This window comes from Rhinatrema bivittatum, chromosome 4 (assembly GCF_901001135.1).
Source record: "Rhinatrema bivittatum chromosome 4, aRhiBiv1.1, whole genome shotgun sequence".
Classification (NCBI taxonomy): domain Eukaryota; kingdom Metazoa; phylum Chordata; class Amphibia; order Gymnophiona; family Rhinatrematidae; genus Rhinatrema; species Rhinatrema bivittatum.
The window spans coordinates 243,541,568-243,567,637 of NC_042618.1; the positions used below are offsets into that span (position 1 = coordinate 243,541,568).

The following is a 26,070-nucleotide window of genomic DNA, read 5'->3' on the forward strand; positions in this document are numbered from 1 at the left end:
CTCCCTGAGAAGTTAATATTACCAATATGACATCCCAACAGACAAGGCCCTCACCGTCTGGATACAATAGTTGAAATTTAGCCAAGGTAACTGGAAGCCAGTGCATGTGTGTATGGTTGCACCCAAACCCTCACATTATGCTGAGCCTGTGAGCATTGTGGGAATGAAACAATCCTATGGCATAAAAGGCTCTCTTGATATCCATCAAGTGCTACTTGTCCCAAGGGAATACTATGTAGAGATCAAGGTGGTTAGATACAGCTGTTATGACCTGGCCCAGACAGTGGGAAAAAGTGCTTTGGAACATTCCCCCAACTATCTCTTCTGTCGTTGGAAGGAGCCAGATGCCAGGAAATGCAGGGAGAGGCGAGGTATAGCGTGAGACCGTGACCAGATCCAGATCCCCTCTGATTTCATCATATAATTCAATGATAGCCTAAAAGGTGAGGTGATACCTGCTTACCAGATAAAATTCTGGATGCCCAGCAAAGAGGTTTGTAGAGGAAAAATGTGCTCCTCCCTGCATCCCCTGTGCTGTGGTTGCCTGCGTGGCAAACACTGTTGTGGGCCCCGACGCTCTTCCTGCAGGGCCAGTGGCTCATGCTCAGGTGCTGGTTTTCGTCTTCTTTTTGTTATTATCTGTGGTGATCCCCCTCAAGCATCCAGTATCCCCTCACAAGTACACTTGCCACAAACATAATGGATGTAGGAAGGCAAGCCAGGTGGAAACAGCTGTTTTTATTGGCCCAGGAAGGCCTGGTAAGTGTGTTTGCAATAAGGCCCCAAATTATTGTGCACGATAATAGCCACGAACCGCGATAATAGCTGAATGCACGCGATAAAAACTTTTTTCCCCGTACCATCAAAAAAATATAGATGTAGTTATTTCTGACGTTAAATCTTGCGTTACTGTGCGTTAATTGGCCGTGGGAAGCAGTAGAAGACTCTCTTTTGCATTTACTCTTCCCATTCTCCTCCCACTTGCATACTCAACTGTATATTTGCATATGCAAATGTGTTGGGGTATTTATCGCATGCGTTAAATACCCCAACATTATTGCATGCGTTAAAGCCCTTTCACGAAATGATAAATGACTAGTAAGTTTTCTGTTATACCCTATTTTTTAAAATTGGCTCATAGTCTCTTTAATTATTTAAAGTAAATCCCATTTTCGGAGAACCCCTTAACAAGTCACAGGATCTCTCTTTTATTTCCATTTGCCATGAGTTTGTGATCACATCACAAGCATTGTCCAAAGGGGGCACCAAGAGCTGTATATCATTGGCATACAGCCAACATTAAAAACCAAATCTCCTGATCACTGAAGCTAGTCGCTGGAAAAGGGTGTGGTGCCTAGTGCCTAGAGAAGAGTGGTGGTGGTCCCGCTTCACAAGAGTGGGAGCAGAGAAGAGGCTGGAAATAACAGGCCGGTTAGTATCACCTTGGTGGTGGGAAAATTAATGGAGGCTCTGCTGAAGGAAAGGATAGTGAACTATCTGGAATTCAGTGGGTTGATCAATCAGAGGGAGCATGGATTCAACAGGGGAAGGTCCTGTCAGACGAATCTAATTGATTTCTTTGATTGGGTGACTAGAGAACTGTATCAGGGAAGAGCACGCAATGTAATTTACTTGGTTTTTAGTAAAGTTTTTGATATGGTCCCACATAGAAGACACATCAAGAAAATGGGAGTGAGCTCCAAGGTGATGGCATGGATTACAAACTGGTTAATGGATAGAAGACAACGTGTGATGGTAAATGGAACCTACTCTGAAGAGAGAATGGTGTTAAGTGGAGTGCCATAGGGACGGGTGTTGGAACCAGTTCTATTCAACATCTTTGTAAGCGACATTGCGGAAGGGATAGAAGGTAAAGTGTGTCTGTTTGCAAATGATACTAAGATCTGCAACACAGTGGACACGCCAGAAGGCGTAGAGAGAATGAGATGGGATTTAAAGAAGCTGGAAGAGTGGTCGAAGATATGGCAGCTAGGATTCAATGCCAAGAAATGCAGTGTCATGCATATGGGGTGTGGTAATCCGAAAGAACTGTATGTGTTGGGGGTGAAAGGCTGAAATGCATGGAGCAGGAGAGAGAGACATTGGGGTAATTGCTTTGTCGACTTCATGTCATTAAACACTATGTGACATGGCTATAGCTAAAGCCAGAAGAATACTATACTGCATAGAGAGAAGAATATCTAGCAGGAAAAGAGAAGTGATAATCCCCTTGTACAGGTCCTTGGTAGGGATGTGAATCGGGCTTCAGACGATTGAAAATATTGGATGATATTTTCAAAATCGTCAGAAATCGGGGGCTCCCCAAAATGATAGGAAAACCCCACGATATTGATCGTGGGGGTTCTCTTATCGTTTTGGGGGAGGGCGGGAAAAACGGCACACAAAAATAACCCCTAAACCCACCCCGACCCTTTAAAACTAATCCCTTAGCTTCCCCCACCCTCCCGACCCCCCAAAAAACTTTTTACATGTACCTGGTTGTCCAGTGGGGGGTCCCTGGAGTGATCTCCCGCTCCCGGGCCATCGGCTGCCACTAATCAAAATGGCGCCGATGGCCCTTTGCCCTTACCATGTAACAGGGTATCCATGCCATTGGCCAGACCCTGTCACATGATAGGAGCACTGGATGGCTGGTGCCATCTTGTGCTCCTACCACGTGACAGGGGCTGACCATTGGCACCGGTAGCCCCTGTGACATAGTAAGGGCAAAGGCTATTGGCGCAATTTTGAATACTGGCAGCCGACAGCCCGAGTGCAGGCGGTCGCTCCCCGACCCCCACTGGACTTTTGGCAAGTCTTGTGGGGGTCAGGAGGGTCCCCCAAGACTTGCCAAATGCCCTGGTGGTCCAGCAGGGGTCCGGGAGCGATCTCCTGCACTCGGGCCATCGGCTGCCAGTAATCAAAATGGCCATCGGCGCCATTTTGATTAGTGGCAGCCGACGGCCCGGGAGCGGGAGATCGCTCCAGGGACCCCCACTGGACCACCAGGTACCTGTAAAAAGTTTTTGGGGGGCGTGGGAGGGTGGGGGAAGCTAAGGTATTAGTTTTAAAGGGTCGGGGTGGGTTTTTTGTTTATCGGCTCAGGCGCAGCCGATAAACAAAACCGCAATCGGACCCGATGAGAAAAAAACCACATGTGAATCGGAACCGGAATCCAAACTGATTCCGGTTCCAATTCACATCTCTAGTCCTTGGTGAGGCCTCACCTGGAGTACTGTGTTCAGTTCTGGAGACTGTATCTCAAAAGGGACAAAGACAGGATGGAGGCGGTCCAGAGAAGGGCAACCAAAATGGTGGGTGGTCTCCATAGAATGACTTATGAAGAGAGTTGAAGAACCTGAATATGTATACCCTGGAGGAGAGGAGGCGCAGGGGTGATATGATACAGACCGTGGTCAACAACAAACTTTTTCCATTGGAAACAATTTAGTAGAACTAGGGTTCAAACTTTGAAACTCCATGGAGAAAGACTTAGAACAAATGTCAGGAAATATTTCATCACAGAGAGGGTGGTGGATGCCTGGAATGCCCTTCCGGAGGAAGTGGTGAAGACTAAAACTGTGAAGAATTTCAAAGGGGCATGGGATAAACACTGTGGATCCCTAAATGCTAGAGGATAGGAATGAATGAAAAAGCTTGGGGGTAAAGTGCATGAAGCAGTAGTTACTATCCTTAACAAAATCATGGGGGTAACCTGCACGGAGTGACAGTTACTACCCTTAACAGAATTCATGGGGGTAACCTGCACGGAACAGCAGTTATTACCCTTAACAGAAACATGAAGTAACCTGCACGGAACAGCAGTTACTACCCTTAACAGAAACATGGAATAACCTGCACAGAGCGGCATTTACTACCATGGGAAGCTTGCCAGCTAGACTGGATGGACCATTTTGGTCTTTTTCTGCAGTCATAACTATGTTACTATGAATATATATGTTAAATAAGGCTGATAATAATGAAGATCCTTAAGCCTCTCCTCATGCCATCAATGTATGTGCCAATGAACAGACTGTGATCGTGCCATTAAAAAACTTCAGCCACTGAAATATAGTCCTTTTTAAGCCTATGTACAATCTGAGATGCACCATAACTTATGAACACCATCAAAATGAGATAGCCCCTGGCAAGAAAACATGAACTATCTAATATCATTTCCCTCCTGAGTATCATTGATCTTTGCTTTAATAGAACAGCACCATAGGGAAACAGAAAGAAGCAGTAGAGTGCTGGAAGACGCGACCTGACGTAACTGCAGTCGGCAGCAGTCAGAAACTTGGCTGCACAATAATTTTTCATATTGTTAAAGCAATTTTAAGGAAATTAGTGTTCCAACTTGCATCGGAAACACATTCTAAAATACAACTCAAGCATGAATTGGCTGATATAGCTACTTCAAAGAGTGACTGAAGAGTGACTGATATATGTGCATTTGCTGTAGACTCAAGATGTACTTTCTGGATTCATAATTGCGTGTCATTATGCGAATCCTGCAATGATCACCAAATCAGAAGGCAGACTGGCCTTCAGAATTTAAGTAGAGTTGTTTGCTTTATAATTGTTGGACACTTTACTGCATTTATAGAACCTATAGTTACAAATTACCCTTCAAGCTATAAAACTACATTATTCATTAATCAGTTCATCCATATCATACATAATGAGGACAATAATGAGCCTCCACGAGAATACTGTAGTCTCATGAGTACTTTTTATACCTGTGGGACTGCAAGCTCATTTTGAAAATGTAGCCAGCATGCAAAATACAGGTACCCATATACTTTGCATAAATTTAGAAACAGGTGCAAAATTCTTGTGTGAAAATACAAGAAGAAATCTGAATATGAAATCTCCATGTGTACTTTCATTCCCCTAACCCAAATGACCCTTTTTTCGCACGTTTAGGTGAATAAACATGTGCCTACATACCTAAAAACGTTTAAATATTGTCCCCACAATATATGTTATTAACATTATTCTGAAAATATGCTGTAGAGTTTTAGGCTCAAAACCACTGTATGCAAGAAATACATTCCTTTTGATCTTATTAAATTACACTCTTCTGATGCAGATGCAGAATTAATTTACCTGCTGGCTCATCAATGTAAAAGGTTAGGTCTTTTTTTTCTTCTTTTTCCTGAATGTGATCGTAAGTTATCGGTGGAACAGACAGAACACTCTCTCCAGCATTTACTGTAGGCATTGGCCCAACATCACGCCCAGGTTTTCCTTTTTTTCTATATCTTCTGTTCTGTAGAAGCAAAAATAAGGCATTGGAGACAGAGAAGCGTATTACAGCAGGAAATCTATTTCTAAGTGCTGATGCTGTTTTATAAAAATGAATCTAATGTTATAACCTGCTCTGAAAAAAGGGCTAAACAAAGTCCAGGAGATTTAAAGTAATGTGGCAGTTACATGCTGGTAAATGTTTAGTTTCTGCACTCAGCTTGCAATTAAAAAGAATATGAAGCCAAGGGCCGAGGAAAATATTTAATTAAAAGAATAAAAATATTATTAAAATCTCATTTTGAAAGCAGAGGGGAGAGTGAAATCACATTCCAAATAACAGTATTAGGAAATAGATAAGTCAAAGGGAACTTTTATTCTTGTCTTTGAAATAATAATAATACTAAAGATATATTCATGGAATGAGCAGTCACTTGTTTTCAAATCAGTGCTATCTTACTTAACTGCATAGAACTGAAAATTTTTCTCATTAGACTACCATCAGTAAATAACGATAAAAGTAATGTTTTAATTTTATCATTAGAACAGGAAAAATACAAGAAAGGTAATACTACTAGAAGTGCCATTACCAAGCAATTATTCTCTACAATTTATATATATATGGAGAGAAGATCAAATACTTTGGAATGCAATCTAAATGAAAAAAAAGTGGCAGAAAAATGCAAAAATAAACCCAGTTGTCTTGGGTCAGCTGATTAAAAAGAACTTCCAAGCTCAACTTGATAAGTTACTTGTACATATTATGCCCTATGAGCTCCAGAAGAAAGATTATTTTGGCCTAATGCAAGTATTAAGAAGAGCACTAGCAGTAAATTTGAGAGACTGAAATCCTACCCAACACACTTTGACTTACGGGTGAGATTTATTTATGTTATGGAATGTGCAAAACTAACCCAATAGGCGACACAACTCCGCAAAAAGAAACCTTTACTAATATCAGGTTTTCTTGTTTTGCCAAAAGTTATCAGAAGACATCTTCAGTTCCAGTTGCCCCATCTGAAAAAAAGATATAGTGGAACCCAGAGAAGATACAGCAAAGAGCAGTCAAAATGATAAAGGGAACGGGTCCCCTATGAGGAAGGGCTAAACAGGTTAAGGATTTTCAGCCTAGAGAAGAGACAGCTGAGAGAAGATATGACAGAGGTCTATAAAATTATGCATGAGGTGGAATGGGTAAACAGAGAATGGCTGTTTACAAGGAATTCCTGTTTCCAGTCTACCTCGCCTCCCGACGGTGGGGACCTGTGGGGCCCAACCCCTCAAGTAGTGTCAACCCCCACCTCGGGCCAAGGATCCACAAAACCTAACACCCACATATAAGCTAGGTTAAGCATGCTCGCATTGTGTTTGGCTGCAGGTTTTGTTTGGAGAAGCTTGGAGTTGTGTTTTCTGGTGATCTCAGCAGGCCCCCAGCCTACAAAAAAGGAGATATCAGGGATAAAGCCAATATTTGTACCCTCATAGACCAGAAGAGGGGTTTTTTCTCCTGTGTGGCGAGAACAGAGGGGATATTTTTGCCCTATATAAAGTGTGCTTGTTCTTTTGACATGACCAGCTTTGAAGGGAAGCCCCCAATCCTGGAAGAGGCATGATTGAGTTTTCATATCTAACAGTTAAGTGGACTTGTAGTACTCAGAAGGAGAATTTATGGGACCTAGAGAAGACTTTTTGATTTTATTCCTATTTTTTAAGGGAAGAAATTTTTGGCCTTCATTTTCCTACCCTATTTTTTCAGACACTACTTGCTTTTTTTCTACTTTTGAAAAAAGGGCATTGATTCAGGCTGGGAGACGAAGAAAGACTGATCTTAGGAGTCATTATTCTTTTGTTTATGTTGATGAATTCTGTTATCCTTGTGTTGATATTGTTCTTTAAATTACAGTAAACAAAATTTCCTTTTGACCACCATTTCCAGTCTGTGCATAGATTTTTGTTCTTGTGCCTCCTACTTAAAACCTGCTTGCTGATGAAGACTTAAGTGAGTATCATTGGGCAAGGAAAATGAGGAGTGAGAAACTGAATGAGATATCCACCCCAACACTGTGGGCCATGGAAGATATATCCGCCTCCCCGCCAGTGGAACACGAGGATCCAGGTTCAGAAGTTTGATGCATGAGTGAAGGATTATAGGACCAGGATGGTGAGAAAAGCCCTGGGCATTGCTTTAGCCTCTGGATTAGGTACTCTAAAACCAATAAGTGATTATATACATACTGTAACACTATGAGGGATAGCCCTAGCCAGACATCACAAAGATTCTGCCACTGGAAAGCGGTTAACTCTGTTTGGCAGTGCTTGCTAAGCATTGAAAAGAACTCAGTCTATTAATTTAATTGAGTGTCTGTAAAAAACAGTCAGTATTTCAGTGGTACTGGTGATGGTACAGTACATTAATAAACTATATTGAACATTAAAAACCCCAGTAGGCACTTCCAAATCCATGATACCACTGAAAACAAAGGGGAAAAGACAGAATGAAAGGGAGCAGAGTCAATCCAGCCTATCAGAAGTGCAAGCAGTATTAGCAGTGAGAAAAAAAGGAAGTCCTACCCCTAAACTTAAGAACATAAGAAATTGCCATGCTGGGTCAGACCAAGGGTCCATCAAGCCCAGCATCCTGTTTGAAACAGAGGCCAAACCAGGCCACAAGAACCTGGCAATTACCCAAACACTAAGAAGATCCCATGCTACTAATGCAATTAATAGCAGTGACTATTCCCTAAGGGCCAGATTTTATAACATGCGCGTGCTGCCGCGTGCATGTTATAAAATCCAGGGTCGGCACGCGCAGGGGGGTGCACAATTGTGCAACCTGCGTGTGCCGAGCCAAGCAGCCTGCCTCCGTTCCCTCCAAGGCCACTCCAAAATCAGAGCGGCCTCAGAGGAAACTTTCCTTCTGCCCCCCCCCCACACCTTCCCCTCCCTTCCCCTATCTAACCCGCCCCCCAGCCCTAACTAAAAAACCGCAAGGGCCTTTACTGAAGAAGTTACGCCTGCCTCCGGACAGGCGTAACTTGCGCACGCCAGCTCTCCATCCCCCGGCCCGGTGGCTGTTCTGGAGGCCTCGGTCCCGCCCCCGGAACACCCCCGGGCTGGCGCCCCGCCCATGTCCCCTCCCCCGGAACGCCCATTTTTTCAAGCCCTGGGACTTACGCGCGTCCCGGGGCGTGCACAGGGGGAGGTTTTCAGGGGTTGCGTGCATATCTTGCGTGCGCAACACTTTGAAAATCTACCCCTAAGTAAACTTGATTAAAAGATATTCTTTTGTTGCAGAAATCCAGGAGTGGAAGCTGACTCAAGCCATAAGAAATTAAAATTTGGAAAGCATATTCCACTGTCATCTGTTCTTCTCCTTCTTTCTTTGAAGCAAGGGCAAAAGGAAGGAGAGTGATCCAAGATTGGATTAGCAGGGCAGGGATAAGGACAGGGGCAACAAAAGGGTAACACCCAAAATCAGCAGTATGCTCCTCCATGATTATTGCTTTTGAGGTAATGGAGGCAATATTTTCAAAAAATGATTCTGAGGTAGAATTGTGTTTCAGATTCCCTGAGTCAGAGGATATCAAACTGCTATTTATTTATTTATTTATTTATTTATTTAATTTTATATACCGGCAACCGTTTGCACATCGTGCCGGTTTACAAGTAACTTATAAACAAGGAATATATAGGCGAGGCCTTTACAAAGAACAATATGTAACACAGTAACAAAGCAGATAACTAAAAAACTTGGGGAAGGAGGGATAGAGACAAGAGGGGGGGTGGGGGAGGGTAGCTGAGGGTAGCTGAACAGAATTTGGGACCTCTGAGTAGCATCTTAGCCTCAATTGAGGAGGCGTGGGAGGTAGATGAAACTCACAGGGCTAAGATTAGTGCAGTAAATACCCCTTCATGAATTATCTCTGGAAATAGAAATGAGTGTGGATCACCCTCTGGGGCATAATGATTTGATAGTGATGAAGTAGTTGATACAAGTCCTGAAGACTTTCAAGGATGCCACAGAGGATGTCATCCCATAGTAAATATTTAGGAGAAGTTACATAGAAACATACAAACGATGGCACCATCCAGTCTGCCAAGCAAGCTTCCCATGATAGCATCTGCCGTGTCTTGTAGGTTAATCCCATGTATCAGTCAGTTTTGCTTGACGTGCTTTGCTTATGGACTTGGTCGTAGAAGCTGCCCTATGTTTTTTTCATTAATGTCTGAGCATCAGTACCCCAGACTGTAAAAAAGTAATGGTTCGTGTTGGTTGTCTCTAAATCCAAATTTTTCTTTCTTTCCAGCCTGCATCCCCCTCCTTTGAAGCAGAGAGCAATGTTGCAGTTGCAGCAAAAGCATCAAGGCTTATTGGTTAAGGATAGTAATCTCATGTCTTCTGTTAAGGGTATTAACTCCTGCTCTGTGTTGGTTATCCCCTTGCTCATCTGTTCTGCAGACCGTAAATGTCAGGGCCCTCATTGTTTGCTGTCTAAATCCATTTTCCCTTTTCCCCTGCTGTTGAAGCAGACAGCAATGCTGGAGTTGCATCAAACGTATCCAGGCTTATTGGTTAAGGGAAATAACCGCCACACCAGCAAGTTACACCCATGTACACTTTCTTTGTTTCCTTTAGGACTTGGCCATAAAAGCATTTCTGTACTTTCATCCTCGTTTGTCATCTGAATCCAATTCCTGTTACCGCCTGGCATCTAAGTGGGAAGCAATGTTGCAGTTGCATTAAAAGCATCAAAGCATATTGGTTAAAGGTAGTAAGCTCCATGCTTTCTGCTAAGTGTAGTAACCACCATACCAGCAAGTTACCCCCCTCTGCATGCTTATCTCATTTCCATCAGATCCACAGTGTTTATCACATACCCCTTTATTTATTTAGGCAATTTTTATATACCGTGATTTGGAACACAGGTTCCATCTTTACGGTTTACATGTTCTTTCTAATAAATAAGAATAAGAAATAGAAAATACAATAAAATGAAATAAAATAGTAATTAAAAGAATAACAGCTAGATATATATTAAAATAAATTGAAAATCCTTAAATAAGACTAGATTTCTCGTGTGGATTGCAGCCTTATATAATATCCTGGGTATGAGTTCCATATGCTTGTTGGAAACACCATGTCTTTAATTCCTTTTTAAATCGTTTCAGATCGTCCTGCATTCTTAAATTTAATGGCAAACTGTTCCAAAGTTTCAGTCCCACGACCGAAATCGCCCTTTCTCTCACCTCGCTCAGATGTGCTGACTTAATATTAGGTATCATTAACAGTCCTTTGAATTCTTTGACTGTTTTCGTCTTCACCACCTCCTCCTGAAGGGCATTCCAGGCCTCCACCACATTCTCCATGAAGAAATATTTCCTGATGCTGGTTCTGAGTCTTCCTCCCTGGATTTTCATGTTGTGACCCCTAGTTCTATTGTTTTCTTTCCAACAGAAAAAGTTTTAAGTCCATGCATCATTGAAACCTTTTAGGTATCTGAAGATCTGTATCATATCTCCCCTGCTCCTACTTTCTCCCAGGATATACATAATCAGATCGTTCAGCTTCTCCTTATATGTCTTTCGATATAGACCCCACACCATTTTCATCACCCTTCTCTGGACCACCTCCAGAGGGTTTCCTTGAGCAAGAAGAAATGAAAGCAGAGTTGTTGCAGCAGCAGATGCAAGAGAGACTGAAAACTCTGAGAGAAAACAGTATTTGCATGCTTTCCATGGTTTGTGATCCATGCATGAAAAGGAGTCTCACCATAGGATCCTAGTGGCCCACTTACATGAAGGTGATACTAGTAGTTAGGGTGTATGAACAGGAGCGCCAGAGGCAGAGGCGCAGTTAAGATGCAGCGCACGAAAGAATGGCCACCCCAGAAAGTAGTGTGAACATGAGTAGCACCCTCTAAACTACCACTTCCTCCCCCCACCTCAATATGCCACAGCAACATTGCTCCCATAGAACTGTCTTGATGCAGGCCATAGCTAAAATAGCTGGCAGTAGAGGCCCTTGTCTCCCCCCAAGAAAGGAGACCCCAGCAGTAATTTCTGTGACATGCTATCTGGGGAAAACCATCTAGGAGTTGCCCACAGATCTGCTGGCATATTAGGCACACAAGTTCATGGTCTGGCTGACATCTTTCCTGCCCACCAACCAATGTGAGCAACATGTGTGTCTTCTTTATGGCAGGGGACATCAGGACATCATGAAACCTCATCATTCAAGGCTAGCACCAGAGTTGGAGGAAAAGTTGGTCTTCTTGAAAATCAATCTGCCTTTACTGGGTTTCCTGACATTTCCATACAAGTGACAGGAAGAATAAAAGCATCTTAGGCATTTTGCTGCCACACTGTCTTGCAGCCATGCTACTGATGCTACACCTTGGTCTTGATGCCACTGTGCTGAGCCATTTCCTTCACAGTATACCTTGGGGATCTTGCTTCCACTCTGCATTGTTGCCATGCTCCTGGTGCTACTTTTTGGTGGTCCTGCTGCCACTCTGCCTTGCTGCCAGGCACCTGAGCTATACCTTGGGGATTTTGCTACCACTCTGTCTTGCTATCATGTCCAATGCTACATCTTGGGGGTCTTGCTACCATGTTCTTGATGCTATACCATGGGGGTTTCCTGCTTGAATCCCAGTCTTCCTACCATGCTTCTTTCTTGGATATACATAAAAAAAATTACAAGTTTCTCCTCCCACCCTACCTCTTTCAGGATCTCCATCTTGCTGTTATGTTTTACCCCTCTAGAATCCTGGCCTAGTTTTCCCAACCTGATTCTCTTTTTTAAGCTGGGTTGTTTTATCCCCATAAAGAGATAATGTTAAATAAAAAAAGAAAAACATATGTTTCTCCTGTCACCCCCACCTTTAACTTGGCTTTACACCTTTTTTTCTAAGTCTGCCTCTGCTCCTGGCTTTCTTAGGGTATTCATACCACTATTGGTGCTACCTTTGCTGCTATTATGGTGCCTTAGGCTGTTCATACAACTATTATTGGTTCCTTTTGTCCCTCTTATGATGCCTTTGATACCTTCGTGCAGTTAGCAATACCCCACACTGTATCAGGGTTTTGCTGCTTCTGTGCTATTTGGAATACTCTACACTCTATACCTTGGGGGCTTTGCTGTCACTCTGTCTCATTCTCTATGCTAAAGTCTTGACTTTTAATCTGCAGCTACCATTAACTTCAGAGACAGACTGTAGTGAATGCCAGCCTGAGCCTTGTCTATATTTTCTCTGATCCACAGTTTGCATGCGTACAAAAGGATCAGCATACATACATAGTATGTGAAAGACAATTTTGCATATTCTGTGAGTTACTGGGTATAGTATATTCTGTATAAGTGTAGAGCAGTACATAGATATAGCCAGCCAGTAGACAATGTGTTTGTCTGCCAAGCATTCTAACTCTTCTTGCAAAGCAGTGTTACTCTTCTTTTAGTGTTGATCTGCACTTACCATTTATAATTTTAAACACCAGCACCACTGCTGCTGCTACAATCCATTTTTGGTACCTTTTAAGTGGTTCTCCCTCAGTTCAGCTATCTCTGAGGTTCTTTCCAAATTTCCTTTTCTTATGGTACTGCCTGACTTTTGTTCTTGCCTTGGTAACCCTGATGCTTTGCACGTTTGCTGCACCACTCATGGACTCCAGTGCTGTGTTCATGCCATTCCTAGTATTGCCTTGCCGCTTGTGGTGCCTTGAGCTTTTCATACCATTCCTCTCACTGTCTCAGCCCTGGCTGAACATCTTGGGGCCTTGATGCCACTCTTCTTGCTATGTTGTTCTGCAACTACCATTTGCGATTTTAAATCACTACTGCTGCTTGAATCCACTCTTGGTACATTTGAGTGGTTTCTCCTCTGTTCTGGCTATTTTCAAGATTTCTTCCAAAATCCCTTCCCTTCTGGTACTTACCAACTTTTGCTCTTGCCAACTTTAATGGTTTCATGCCCTTTTTTACCTTTTTTTCAGATTCCCTTTCCTTATAGTTCTTATTGACTATTGGTCTCATCCAGTTTTTAGCCTTCGATGGATTATACCACAGCAAAAGGCAGGGGCAGCAGAAGTGCAATACCCCAACTCAGCACTGCTCTCTTCCATGATTACTACTTTTCAGGTAATGGAGATAGTGTTTGAAAAACAGTTTTAGAAGAAGAGTCATGTTCTATATTCCCTGAATCAGAGGATACTAGTGGCTGAAGAGAATTTGGGGCCTCTAGTCAGTAGTATCTTAATATTTGATTTATTTTTTTCTGCTTTTTCTTTCCTTAGGCTCCAGTGAGGAGGCAGAGGAGGCAAATGATATTGTCAGGGCTGAGATTATACTACAGCAAAGGGGAAGACCAACTCCAAGCTTGAACCACCAGTCTCTTCCAGAATGATGCCATATGGAAACTACATCAGGCTTCCTCCAAGGATTTCCTCTGTTTCTTCCTATCTAGGCAGTGCTGGTGCGAGGGTGTCCAGCCACCCTAGGCGGTGATGTCATGATGATGTCATATTCCTTCATATTCTCCCCCACCCGAGTCACAGTGCCTGCGCCACTAGAACTCCCTTACCTTGCTGACCAGACGCATCCTAACGCATGAGTCCTACAATTTCAAACCTGCCGCCTGACTCCTTCGTGTTAAAAAGAATACCACCCTCACATCCAGCGACAGCGCCCTGCCCACTTCGGCGCCTTAAGCAACTGCTTAGTCCGGCTAATGACTTGTGCCGGCCCTTTATCTAAGATTTTGTACCAATTTGGTCTGTGGCCTTTGCCCTTCATTTGGAGTGGCTGCTTTGAACATTTCATGCTACTTTTCCATTGTATTGGTGCCTTGGGTTTTTTCCTGCTATGTTTTGATGCTTTGTTCCCCTTTCATGATGCCTTAAATTGCTCATGCCACATTTGGTGCTATTTTCCCCCTTTTATGCTACCTTCGGAGGTTCATGCCACTGTTGTTGTGGCCTTGGTGTGTTCTGGCTACTCTTGCTGCTGCTTTGCTCCTCTTATGGTGTCTTGGAGAACACCTGCCACTGGTAGTATTTTCTTGCACCATTACAATTCCTTACGAGGTTCATGCTATTTTTTATGCCACATTGACAGGGTCTTGGTGCACTGGAGTACCCTTCACCCTTCTGAGAATGTCTATCCAAACGTTTCATTAGAAATGATTAGAAAAACCCCAATTTGGGAGCCTAAAATAGGCTGCATTGCTTCCACCATTAACTTTAATGGGAAACAAATGAACAAATAAATTAAAAATTATTTTTCCTCCAAAAGAAATCAAATGAATGATTGTGTCTTAAAAAATGAATAAACGCCACAAAACAAAGTTTTTGCAGCTGCATATCCCCATCAATAAATGTACCAAAAGTGTCTCAAATTTCAACAGTTGGTAAGAGTAAAAGAAAAGAAGTTCAGACTTCTATTTGCCTAATGGCTTATTTCTATACAATAATCCAGAAGGAGGAAAGAAATATCCACACTATATATCTTTAGCCAATTCTATAGCAACGTGAAAAGCATTCCTTCTAAAATCAAACTTGGGTTAGGCAACTTAAGCCCCTGATACAACACTTCTTCCTACATTTCTTGTACAATCATCAGGCACATCAATCTCTATTTCCTTTAAAAATTAACCAATTTACTTGTAACTGTTTTTTTAGTTTTACAGTTATAAATATCTCCACTTACAAAATTAATAATTTTACCACTGAGTGAAAAAAAAAAAAAACTTTCCCCTTTAAGTGGTGAAATACATTTTCCTTCAGCCTGAGAGGGTGACCATAGGGACATAAAGATCAACTGAAAGCTCTCAATAGGTTTTAGTTATGTTTCCACAGTGTAAATGGATCTGCACTTCACTGTATTTATTTTAAAGAAACATAACTCCAGCTTAGACAATCTTTAAGCATATGATTTCATCTGTGTACCTTTACATAATTCACTGAACTAAGTACATGAAAAATATTTTTCTAAAACAAAACAAGTTCAAACCTTTAACTTGTAATGTGAAACTGATATAATTTGCCATCATACTGTCTGGGAAAGAAAGCATGGGGAAAGACATCTGAAATTGTTCAGTGCTGCTTCATTTTGCATTCTCTGGGAAGGATCAACTCAGAAGGCGTTTCACAAAGTTCCTCATGAGAGGCTTCTAGGAAAAGTAAAAAGTCATGGGATAGGTGGCGATGTCCTTTCGTGGACTACAAATTGGCTAAAAGACAGGAAACAGAGAGTAGGATTAAATGGACAATTTTCTCAGTAGAAGGAAGAGGGCAGTGGAGTGCCTCAGGGATCTGTATTGGGACCTGTACTTTTCAATATATTTAGAAATGATCTGGAAAGAAATACGATGAGTGAGGTAATCAAATTTGCAGATGATACAAAATTGTTCAGAGTAGTTAAATCACAAGCAGATTGTGATAAATTGCAGGAAGACCTTGTGAAACTGGAAAATTGGGCATCCAAATGGCAGATGAAATTTAATGTGGGTAAGTACAAGGTGATGCATATAGGGTAAAATAACCCATGCTATAGTTTCACAATCTTGGGTTCCATATTAGGAGCTACCACCCAAGAAAGAGATCTAGGCGTCATAGTGGATAACACATTGAAATCATCGGTTCAGTGTGCTGCGGCAGTCAAAAAAGCAAACAGAATGTTGGGAATTATTAAAAAGGGAATGGTGAATAAAACGGAAAATGTCATAATGCCTCTGTATCGCTCCATGGTGAGACCGCACCTTGAATACTGCGTACAATTCTGGTTGCCTCATCTCAAAAAAGATATAGTTGTGATGGAGTAGGTACAGAGAAGGGCGACCAAAATGATAAAGGGAATGGAACAGCTCCCGATTGAGGAAAAACTAAAGAGGTTAGGACTTTTCAGCTTGGAGAAGAGACGGCTGAGGGGGGATACTACAGGTGTTTAAAATCATGAGAGGTCTAGAACGGGTTAATGTGAAACAGTAATTTACTCTTTCAGATAATAGAAAGACTAGGGGGCACTCCATGAAGTTAGCATGTGGCACATTTAAAACTAATCGGAGAAAGTTCTTTTTCACTCAACGCACAATTAAACTCTGGAATTTGGTTAGTGCAGTTAGTGTAGCTGTGTTTAAAAAAGGATTGGATAAGTTCTTGGAGGAGAAGTCCATTACTGCTATTAAGTTGTCTTAGAAAATAGCCACTGCTATTACTAGCAACAGTAGCATAGGCTCGGTGGCGCGGGCAAGCCCCAGGACATGCGTAAGTCCCGGGCGTTTCCTGGGGGGGCGTGTCGAGGCGGCGCGTCATCCAGGGGCGTTCTGGGGCGTGGCTGCGGGCATGGTTCCGGCCCAGGGGCGTTCGAGGGGGCGTGGCCGCGACCTCCAGAAAAGCCCCCAGACCGGAACATGGCGCGCCGGCAGCCGGCCCAAGCAGGCGTAACTTTGAGAATAAAGGTAGGGGGGTGTAGATAGGGCTGGGGGGGAGGGTTAGGTAGGGGAAGGGAGGCGGAAGGAAAGTTCCCTCCGAGGATGCTCCGATTTTGGAGCGGCCTCAGAAGGAACGGGCAGCGCGCGCAGGGCTCAGCGCGCACAAGGTGCACAAATGTGCAACCCCTTGTGCGCGCCGACCCTGGATTTTATAAGATACGCGCGGCTACGCACGTATCTTATAAAATCCTGCGTACTTTTGTTTGCGCCGGGTGCGCGAACAAAAATACACGCTCGCGCTTTTTTATAAAATGTACCCCTTAGTGTTTGGGTAATTGCCAGGTTCTTATGGCCTGGTTTGGCCTCTGTTGGATACAGGATGCTGGGCTTGATGTACCCTTGGTCTGACCCAGTATGGCAATTTCTTATGTTTCTTAATTTCTTAAATTCATGCTAGCAAAACTATGGAGCCATACCCAGCAATATTTTGAGCATGACATGAACATCTTGAGATGGCCTAATGTCCATAAATTGGATGAAGTGTTTTGAGGGCAGTCTTTTGTTTGAAATGCAAGATTTGTTACATGTTATTTTCTAAGTAAGCAGGGAATACATGATTCCTAGATGTTCAGCAAACAAAACAATGTTCAAATGCAGTAAAATAAAAAAATGGATTTCCACTGTAGTGAGAACAATATTTGGATGCCTGCATAACTAATTAGGCAATTGCAACCCTATTTGTCACAGTAGCCCATGTACTTGTGACCAGTAGACTTGATTATTTCAATTCCCTTTATCAGGGATCATTATAATCTATGATCTGGAAAGAAATATGACGAGTGAGGTAATCAAATTTGCTGATCATACAAAATTGTTCAGAGTAGTTAAATCACAAGCAGATTGTGATAAATTGCAGGAAGACCTTGTGAGACTGGAAAATTGGGCATCCAAATGTCAGATGAAATTTAATGTGGATAAGTGCAAGGTGATGCATATAGGGAAAAATAACCCATGCTATAGTAATGTAGCTTACCTTATAATAATCAATTTCACTGTAATATAACCCCTAACCTTGGCCTATCCTTGCAATCCAATTTAAAGCAGCCTTGCAATGTAACCCTAACCACTGACCTAATACAGTGCACTATCATTTGCTTTGAGTGGCTGACCAGCTGCAAAAAGTGTAATAAAAATATTAAATTAAAATTGAAGTGTTTGTATAGAATACTGCTACTAGGCTACAGGCTGAGGCTAAAGCCAGAGTTTAAATTTGTTTAATTTATTTATATTTAATTATTCATACTTATATTCCTCCTTAGTCCAAAGGCCCAAAGTATGCATATGTAACATAATATACAATAAATTAAGAAACATTACAGCATACATCAAAACAGAGCAAATAAAGACAATTATATCAAATATCTAGATCATAGTTATATCTTTACAAATTAAACCAATACAACTATTATGTATTGTTAAGTAAAACGTAATGTCAATTTTACTTAAGTTATCCTGCATAAACATAAAACCCCAGAACCTTAAGGCCCTAGACTCTAAAAGTAAATAAACATTCAAAAAGCAGAGGTAAATAAACAAGTAATATATTTTCTAAAGGTCAAGTAATTTAGCAAAGCCCTAATCTCATTTGGAACATAACTTCATAAAGATGGAGCTTCACAAGAAATTGATCTCTTATGAGTATGAGAATTTTTCACTTGCCTAACAGAAGTCAATAGCAGTGCCTACTGTGAGGAGCAAAGTGATCAGGATGGCATATAAGAGATCAACTGATCAAGAATATATTGCAGGCCAGGTTATTCACAGATTTATAAATCAAGGACAAAACTTTAAATTTACAACAAATACTTATTTGGAGTCAATGAAAAGCCTTTAGTGCTTGGGGTAACCATGAAGGCACAGATTTAAAAGAATCTGTGCAGAAGTGTTCTGGGCCGACTGTAGCCTCTGCATTTGTTTCATAGGCAAACCTAAAGGACATTGCAATTATCATATCTAGATGTTACTATAGAACATGCAATATTGTAGCCATATCTGTTTATAAAAATAAAATAAGGACAGAGATGGTGAAAGATCCAAAGCTGATAGAATAAAGGCTGAATTACAGAAGAAATATGTGCTTTAAATGACAGTTCAGCATCTTAATTACCCCTCTCACCCCAAATATGTGCTTATTGACTAATAGGCAAAGAAATACCTTCTAAAGATCATATTGGGGGAAGAAAAAAAAGAAAGATGGATTCTTGATCCATGACACTTTAATTCGATTTGCATTAAGTTTTAATTTATTGATACTGAGCTATGACAAAATAGAATTCAAGCAAGCATATAGGGGTAGATTCTAAAAGGTTGTGTGCGCGCGCGCGCACACGAGCGCCCGATTTTATAACATGTGCGCTCTGGCGCATAGTATAACAGTATGATCAACTGTATCGAATGCAGACAAGTCCAGAAGTTCAACAACCAAATCACAATCCCTGTTAAGAGACTGGAATAAATCATCTGAAAGGTCCACTAGAGAAGATTTTGTACCAAATCTAGCTCGAAAGCCAGATTGATAGGGGTCAAGAAACTGTCTGTCCCCCAGGAGTTCGATCAACTACCCTAATTCCTTTCAATTAACTAGTCCAAAAAAGGCAAGTTTTCTACTAATCTATAGTTCTTAACTTTAGAAGGATCCAGTGTTTGCTTCTTCAACAACTGACGAATAATGGTAACCTATAATCTGAAATATTCATAATCCCATGTAAAAAATCCTTAATAACCCAAAGGAGATCATGGCTGCATGACATTACTTGACAGACTGGAAACCCTTCCCCAGATATTCTCAATCTCTCTAACAGAAATAATATACCTATTCTGAAGGAGCTGAATTGGTTTCCAGACAAGTGGAGAATAAAATGTAAAATGTTGAAAGCTGTACTCAGGTGCCTCATTCTAGACAGACCACATTACCTTCATGAGCTATTGGTCCATTACTTATCACAAAGAGCATTATATGCCTCACAGCAAGAGCTGTTAACTGTTCCATGGCCCATTGTTATCACAGTTTAAGTTGAAAATCACTTGCCATGCAGTCTTTGCATGGTGCACCAGCATTATGGAATATGGTTCCTTTGCATATTCATCTGGATCCACAATACTTAGGGCTCAGAAAGTAAGAACGATGTGACTCTTTGATATTTTTCTGTGCCACACTTTAAAGACCGAATTTTAAAAGAACTACGTGCGCAGAAACGGGCAGATATGCATGTGGATGGGACGTGCGTGTGCTGCAGGGATTTTAAAACGCCACAGCCACACATGTACCTGCCCCTACGTGCAGAAGAAAGCATTTGTGAAAAAAAGAGGTGGGCCGGAGGTGGGGGTCTGGGTGGGGCCTGGATGGGGCCAGGGCAGCGCCATTAACCACTGTCCCACTGAAGCGCATGTCAGGAGCCAACTGGCTCACGCAAGTTGCTGCTGCTCCTGAGAGCAAGTTTTAAAACAAAAAAACTAGGGTAGGCAGCGAGGTTTTAGGGGTCGGGGCTAGTAGGGGAAAACAGGGAGGCAGGTTAGGTAGGGCGGGTTAGGAAGTTCCCTCCCAGTCCGCTTCTTTAAAATTGCATGCGCATGTGTGCGTGGGTAGCAGATTTTATAGCATGCACACGTCGACGCACGCATATTATAAAATCACTGCGTCCATGTGCACGAGCCGGCAACCGCGCGCACATGGACGCCCACATGCGGGTTTGAAAGTTACTGTCTAAGTGTCTATGTATATTAGGTATGAAGAGGCAGTTTAAGCAGCAGTATGTTTTCTGGTTGAAGAGGATGAATGGGATTGGGAACTTATTCTGATCCCAGTTATCAGACATTTTGAAAGGCCAACATCTGCTCCTAGAAGCAGTATCATTGGATTCCCTGCTAGAGTATAAACAGGATTGAATTTTGAATGTTTTTATATGATGGTATGGCATTAGTTTTTGTTTTTTGTTTTTTTTTGGGGGGGGGGGGGAAGGGGTTGTTGTGAGTTTGTGGGTCAGCCTAGATTTGGGCCAGGTCCCTATCGCCTTTCTAGAGGAAATTCAATTTTATTATTTTCTGTTTGGCTTAGCTCACCATTTTAAGAACTTGCACTGATTTAATTATGAATTATGTTATTTATGATGTGCAATTTTTCATGTACTTTTTTATCTAAATGATACTAAAATTTCCTACGCACCCCCTTCAAAAAAATACCTTGCAGCCAAGTCTAGCAAGCTTCAAGTTCAGTAATTAACTAGAAGTCCTGGTGAAACTGAAGGTGCTTAACGAGCCGAGCAGGTCTGGCAGACTATGCAGGGGACCAAGGCAGCTAAATGCTATTGACTATTTAGATTATTACAGTGCCCTGTCTTTAAGCTTGGGAAAGTAGGGATGTTGGAGGGAACTAAGTGCCCTTCAACTCAAAATGTAAGAGAACAAAAAGGAAGTAAAAAAAAACTGTTCTGAATAAGGAGAAGGTTTATAGATGGTCATACTTTGTGGCTGGCAGCTGGGAGAAATCCTTAGCAGTGGGGACAAAATAATTGGGCAGACTGAATGGTCTTTTTCTGCTGTCATTTCCTGAGGTAATATGTACATCTTTATAGTGCATCTATACCAAAAAAGGTAATTTTTTTCAAAAATTGGTGCTTGGGTTCTATGTATTTCACTGCTCCATAACATGTAGAAGTACTTTATACCTTCTCAGTGACTGCTTGATAAAAATAGAAGGAACGTTTAGGTTGTGTTCTCCCTCTTCTACTTCTATTTCAAAATATTTCAAAAGTAAATGTAGTAAATGATTACTCCTCTGTCCTGAATATAAATTTTACTTTTAATTTATTTTTCTATAAACTATTTTGCTGCATTTTCAGATGCAATAAGTGCATTTAGAATATGTATTTAAGGAATTTAATCAATTGAAGTATCCAAAGTGTGTGCGAAGCAGTCAATTGTGAAATTACTACTTCCTTGATAATTTCCTTTTTCTTAAACCAGACAGATTAATTCAGGATCAGTGGGTTATGCCCCTCTACCAGCAGATGGAGATGGAGCAAACTGACGTCACAGTATATATACTCCTGCAGTGACATCAGCTTGCCAGTATTCTCTTCAAAAGCCAACTGTGGACAGACTAGCAAAAACTGATTAATAACAAATAACCATTTCAGCACTCAGTCAACAGGAAAACAATGAGTATGAGTGGGGGTGTAGACATGTGAGCTGCACAGTTGTGAAGAATGAGTGTCTGTGGGTCACAGGCCTAATCTTACCTGAGCCCACTGTAAACCCCTTTTTCCTTGACTTTTGATTTTTCTGTGGTAATGGATAATTCCTGAATACTGTAAAGTGGGTGAAAGTGGAGAGGAGCCGTGGGCCCAGCCCTTAGGAGAAGGGCGTGGCCCACACCTAGGCATACAGGCTGCAGTGGAGTAGGCCTCAGGTAGGCCCTTCTGACACCGAAGGCCTCCCAGGCTGTGGAGCAAAATCCAGAGGATTAGTCAGGCGAGGCCCCGGTTTCGTAGCAGCCTCCAGAGAAGGTGAAAGGCCTCCCGTGGCACAGCTACGGGAGGAATCGTAACACATTCAGTCTGGCATACTAATCTGATTCATAAATAAGCAACAGGGACAGCAGTCAAAAACCATTCAACATAAAAATCAAACAAAAAATGTGATCAAATAGAAAAGACCTCATCCATGATATGATAATAGAGAATAGTTAAACACATGAATAAGTTTTGAAAGAGTTTAGTCATTAGACTAACGATCTGGTCTCAAGTACTTCTGTTTGTCTTTTCCATATCACTAATTTCAGTCTCTCTCTCTCAAAAATCAGTCTAACCTCTATGCCAGTATCGACTACTTAAATTGAGAAAAAATATGAAAAGAGTTATAAATATTATGAGTTCCTATCAAGGGTATGAGCTATATCTAGCTGGAATCCATTGTATTGACATATCTGGCATTCCTCAACAATAACAACAAGAAGGGATTACAGAATATAATCCACAGGAAGAGAGTATTTATGATAACCTGTTTCCTTAGACTAGGACTATACAGTGCTGGTGGGTTCTTTGTATTCAGGTCAGGTGACATTATATAGATTTTCCACGTTGCAGTAGAGTTGCATGATTTCTCTGCAGCACAGCACCGCCATAGAGTCTGTAAAAAAAAAAAAAAAAAGGTAAATAAATCCTATGAAATTATTTTCAAGGAAGCAAAGAACTGAAAAGCATAAAGTGCTATTTTATTATTATTATTTTTTTTTTTTAAATCTTCAATGCACATATCAAATAACCATACTTCATGGTTATCTGATTATAGTAACTGACAAATCTATTCCTCATTGATAGAAGCATAGAAATGACGACAAAAAATGACCTAATGATCCATCTAGTCTGCCCAGAAAGCTTATGCTAGTGTCTGCCATATCATGCAGATTATCTCCATGCTTATCAGTTTCCCAGACTGTAAAAGTCAGGGTACTTGTTGGTTGCTGTTTGAATCCAATTTCACTTCATCCTTGTCGTGGAAGCAGAGAGCAATGTTTGAATTGCATCGAAAGTATCAGGCTTATTGGTTAAGGGAGTAAAAGCTGCATCAGCAAGTTACACCCATGCTTATTTGTTCCCCAAACCATAAAAGTCGGGGCCCTCTTTGGGTGCTGTCTGAATCCAATTCCCTTTTCCTATTGCCGTTGAAGCAGAGAGCAATGATGGGTTGTATCAACAATATCAAGGTTTATTTGTTAAAGTTAGTAACTGCCGCACCAGCAAGTTACCCCCATTGACTCTTTTCTTTATTCCCATACTTTAGCCTTTAGGGATCCATAGTGTTTATCCCATGCCCCTTTGAATTCTCTCTCTGTTTTCATCTTCACCACCTTCTCTGGAAGGGAAATCCAGGCATTCACCACCCATTCCATGAAGAAATATTGCCTGATGTTGTTCTACATCATCCTCCCTGGAGTTTCATTTTGTGACCCTTAGTTCTACTGATCACCAGATACTATCAAACCAAGGTCCCTCTCCCAATCTGTGCACATTAGCCTTTCACCACCCATTACATGCAACTCTTTGGATTACCGCACCCCAGATGCATGACTCTGCATTTCTTGGCATTGAATCCAAGCTGCCAAATCCTTGGCCAGTGGCTTTCTTAAGTCACTTTTTATTTTTCTCTAATCCTTCGGGCATGTCCACTTTGTTGCAGATCTTCATATCATCCACAAATAGACAAACTTTACCTTCTATCCCTTCTGCAATGACCTCAGCATGAATCGTCAATTTTGCTACCAATAGTAATATTCAGGTTTTACATACATTTATTTTGTAAATATAAAATATACAGTACAATAGGATGAGGAGTCACTGGGTATTCCATTAACTTATATGCTCAACCATCTGTAATAGAAGAGGGTAACAAAAGGGAGGAGAGATAGCCAGCTTGCACAAAACAAGGGTATGGATGTGTTAAAACTTCCAGAACAGGGAGGCAAGGTCAAACAACATGAAATGGCAGCAAGGCTTTCATATGTTCTTAGATACTGGTGAGAGGTGACAAGTTTCCTAACATGTGCTGCAGGCTGACTTGGCTATAATTCCCAACTAGTGCAAAGGAGCAATGCCCAACAAAGCTGTGCTATAATTAGTGAGGTTTGGGTGTGGCAACTGACCACGCCCACGGAGGGGCAGTCCCGTGAGGGGCCACAGCTCAGGCTCAGCAGAGGACACACAAACACAGAGATTGATCTTTATTTAAACAATGTTGTGTAGCCACCAGAGGTGGCAGTGGTGAGTAGTAGAAGTAGCCCGGCTGGGTTAGTATCCCTCAGGCGCTGGAATGGCGACTCCTCCAGTAGCAGTGCTGTAGTGGAAAGAACTGAGAATAATGAGTACAGTGGAATATGATCAAGCCCCAGTATGGAGAACCCCAGGATAGGAAGAGCAGGCCCTCGAGGAGTGAGTACCTGATCCCTGAGAGCTGAGAGGCTTGTAGGAAATGTACTCACACAGCGGCTCCACGTAGGAGATGGCACCAGGGCTGGAACGGAGGCAGGCCCTCGAGGAGCGAGTACCTGGTGCCAGGGAAAGCTCTGAGGTGGAGATGGTAGTACTCACCGGTGTTGAAGATAGCGAATCCTTCCAGGCAGAAGAGAAGGTAGGAGCAGGCAGCAAGTCAGGGAACATGGGCCCTCGAGGAGCGAGTACCGGTTTACTGATAGCGACCTGAAAAGGAGTGAGGCCCCCGAGGAGCGGGTACCTCGTTAGCGTTAAGAGTCCAATGAAGATTGGAGGCAGAGTAGCTGGGTACAGAGAGCGAAGCCCATCCGTAGAACTCCCCTTGCTAACTCAAAGGCTAGCAAACAGTGTAGGCTTTAAATATCCGGGCAGCGTGACGTCATCACAGGGGGATGCCCCTGAGGTTCGCGCCAAGTAGGAAATAAGAGCGAGGGCCATGCGGCGCGTGCACCCTAAGGTACAGACGGAGCATGGCGGAAGGCAGCACCCAAACCGGTCTGGGGACGCCGGAAAGGACGGCAAACAGATGCTGTGGTAGCCAGACGTCCATTAACAGCAAGAGGAGGAGCAAAAGGAGAGAGGTAGGAGGAGTGCAGCCATCGGGAAGGGACGGTTGCAACAAGCTGTCAAGTCTGGCATGACCAGATACACAAACAGTGCATTTGCATGGGATGGCAACTTCAATGAAGGGGAGGGCAGTTTCATGCAGCTGAACCAGATAGTAGAGCAGAGGCTGGTGCTGGAGTTATATTAAACCCCACTTCTTGAAAGAAACTGAAACAGGGTAGCAGAAAAAGACTACATAGCCTATTTAGTCTACCAATCCTTATCAACTACTCAGCTCTACATTTCCCACCACTCCCTCAGAGCTCCCCTATACTTGCCCCATGCTTTCTTGAATTCAGATACTCTTTTTGTCTCATCATTTCCACTCGAAAGCTGTTCCATGCATCCACCACCCTTTCTATCAAGAAATATCTCCTTATTTTACTCATAGCATGATTCCTCATTCCATAGCCTCCTTTCCATTGAAAGAGGTCTGCCTCCTGTGCATTCATACCTTTGAAGATTTCAATGCCTCTTATCATATCTCCCCATCACGTTTTTTCTCTAGAGTATATATATTGTATATTTAGATCTTTAAGTCTGTTCCCATATGCTTTAGAATGAAGACCACTGACCACTTTAGTATCTTCTCTCTGAACTAATTCCACCCAGTTTATATCCTAGAATTTCACCCCTATATTGGATTTTGAAGCCCAAATGCATGACTCTCTTATTTTTTTAGCATTAAATCTTAGCTGCCAAACTCTGAGTTTAGACCATTTCTCAAACTTCGCTACATCCCTCCT

The 26,070-nt window shown here is 42.1% G+C and overlaps 1 protein-coding gene across 4 annotated transcripts in view; it reads right to left on the minus strand.

Annotated features, from left to right (window-relative positions):
• The window catches only part of LOC115090621 (potassium voltage-gated channel subfamily KQT member 1-like), a 408,883-nt gene that overhangs the window by 97,827 nt on the left and 284,986 nt on the right, over positions 1–26,070 (minus strand). For all 4 annotated transcript variants that reach the window (XM_029599979.1, XM_029599980.1, XM_029599981.1 and 1 more), the window contains exons 10-11: positions 22,731–22,859; positions 5,110–5,272 (exon numbers count right to left, since the gene is read on the minus strand). In XM_029599979.1, the coding sequence (XP_029455839.1) occupies positions 5,110–5,272; positions 22,731–22,859 (292 nt within the window). The remainder of the gene's footprint in view (positions 1–5,109; positions 5,273–22,730; positions 22,860–26,070) is intronic.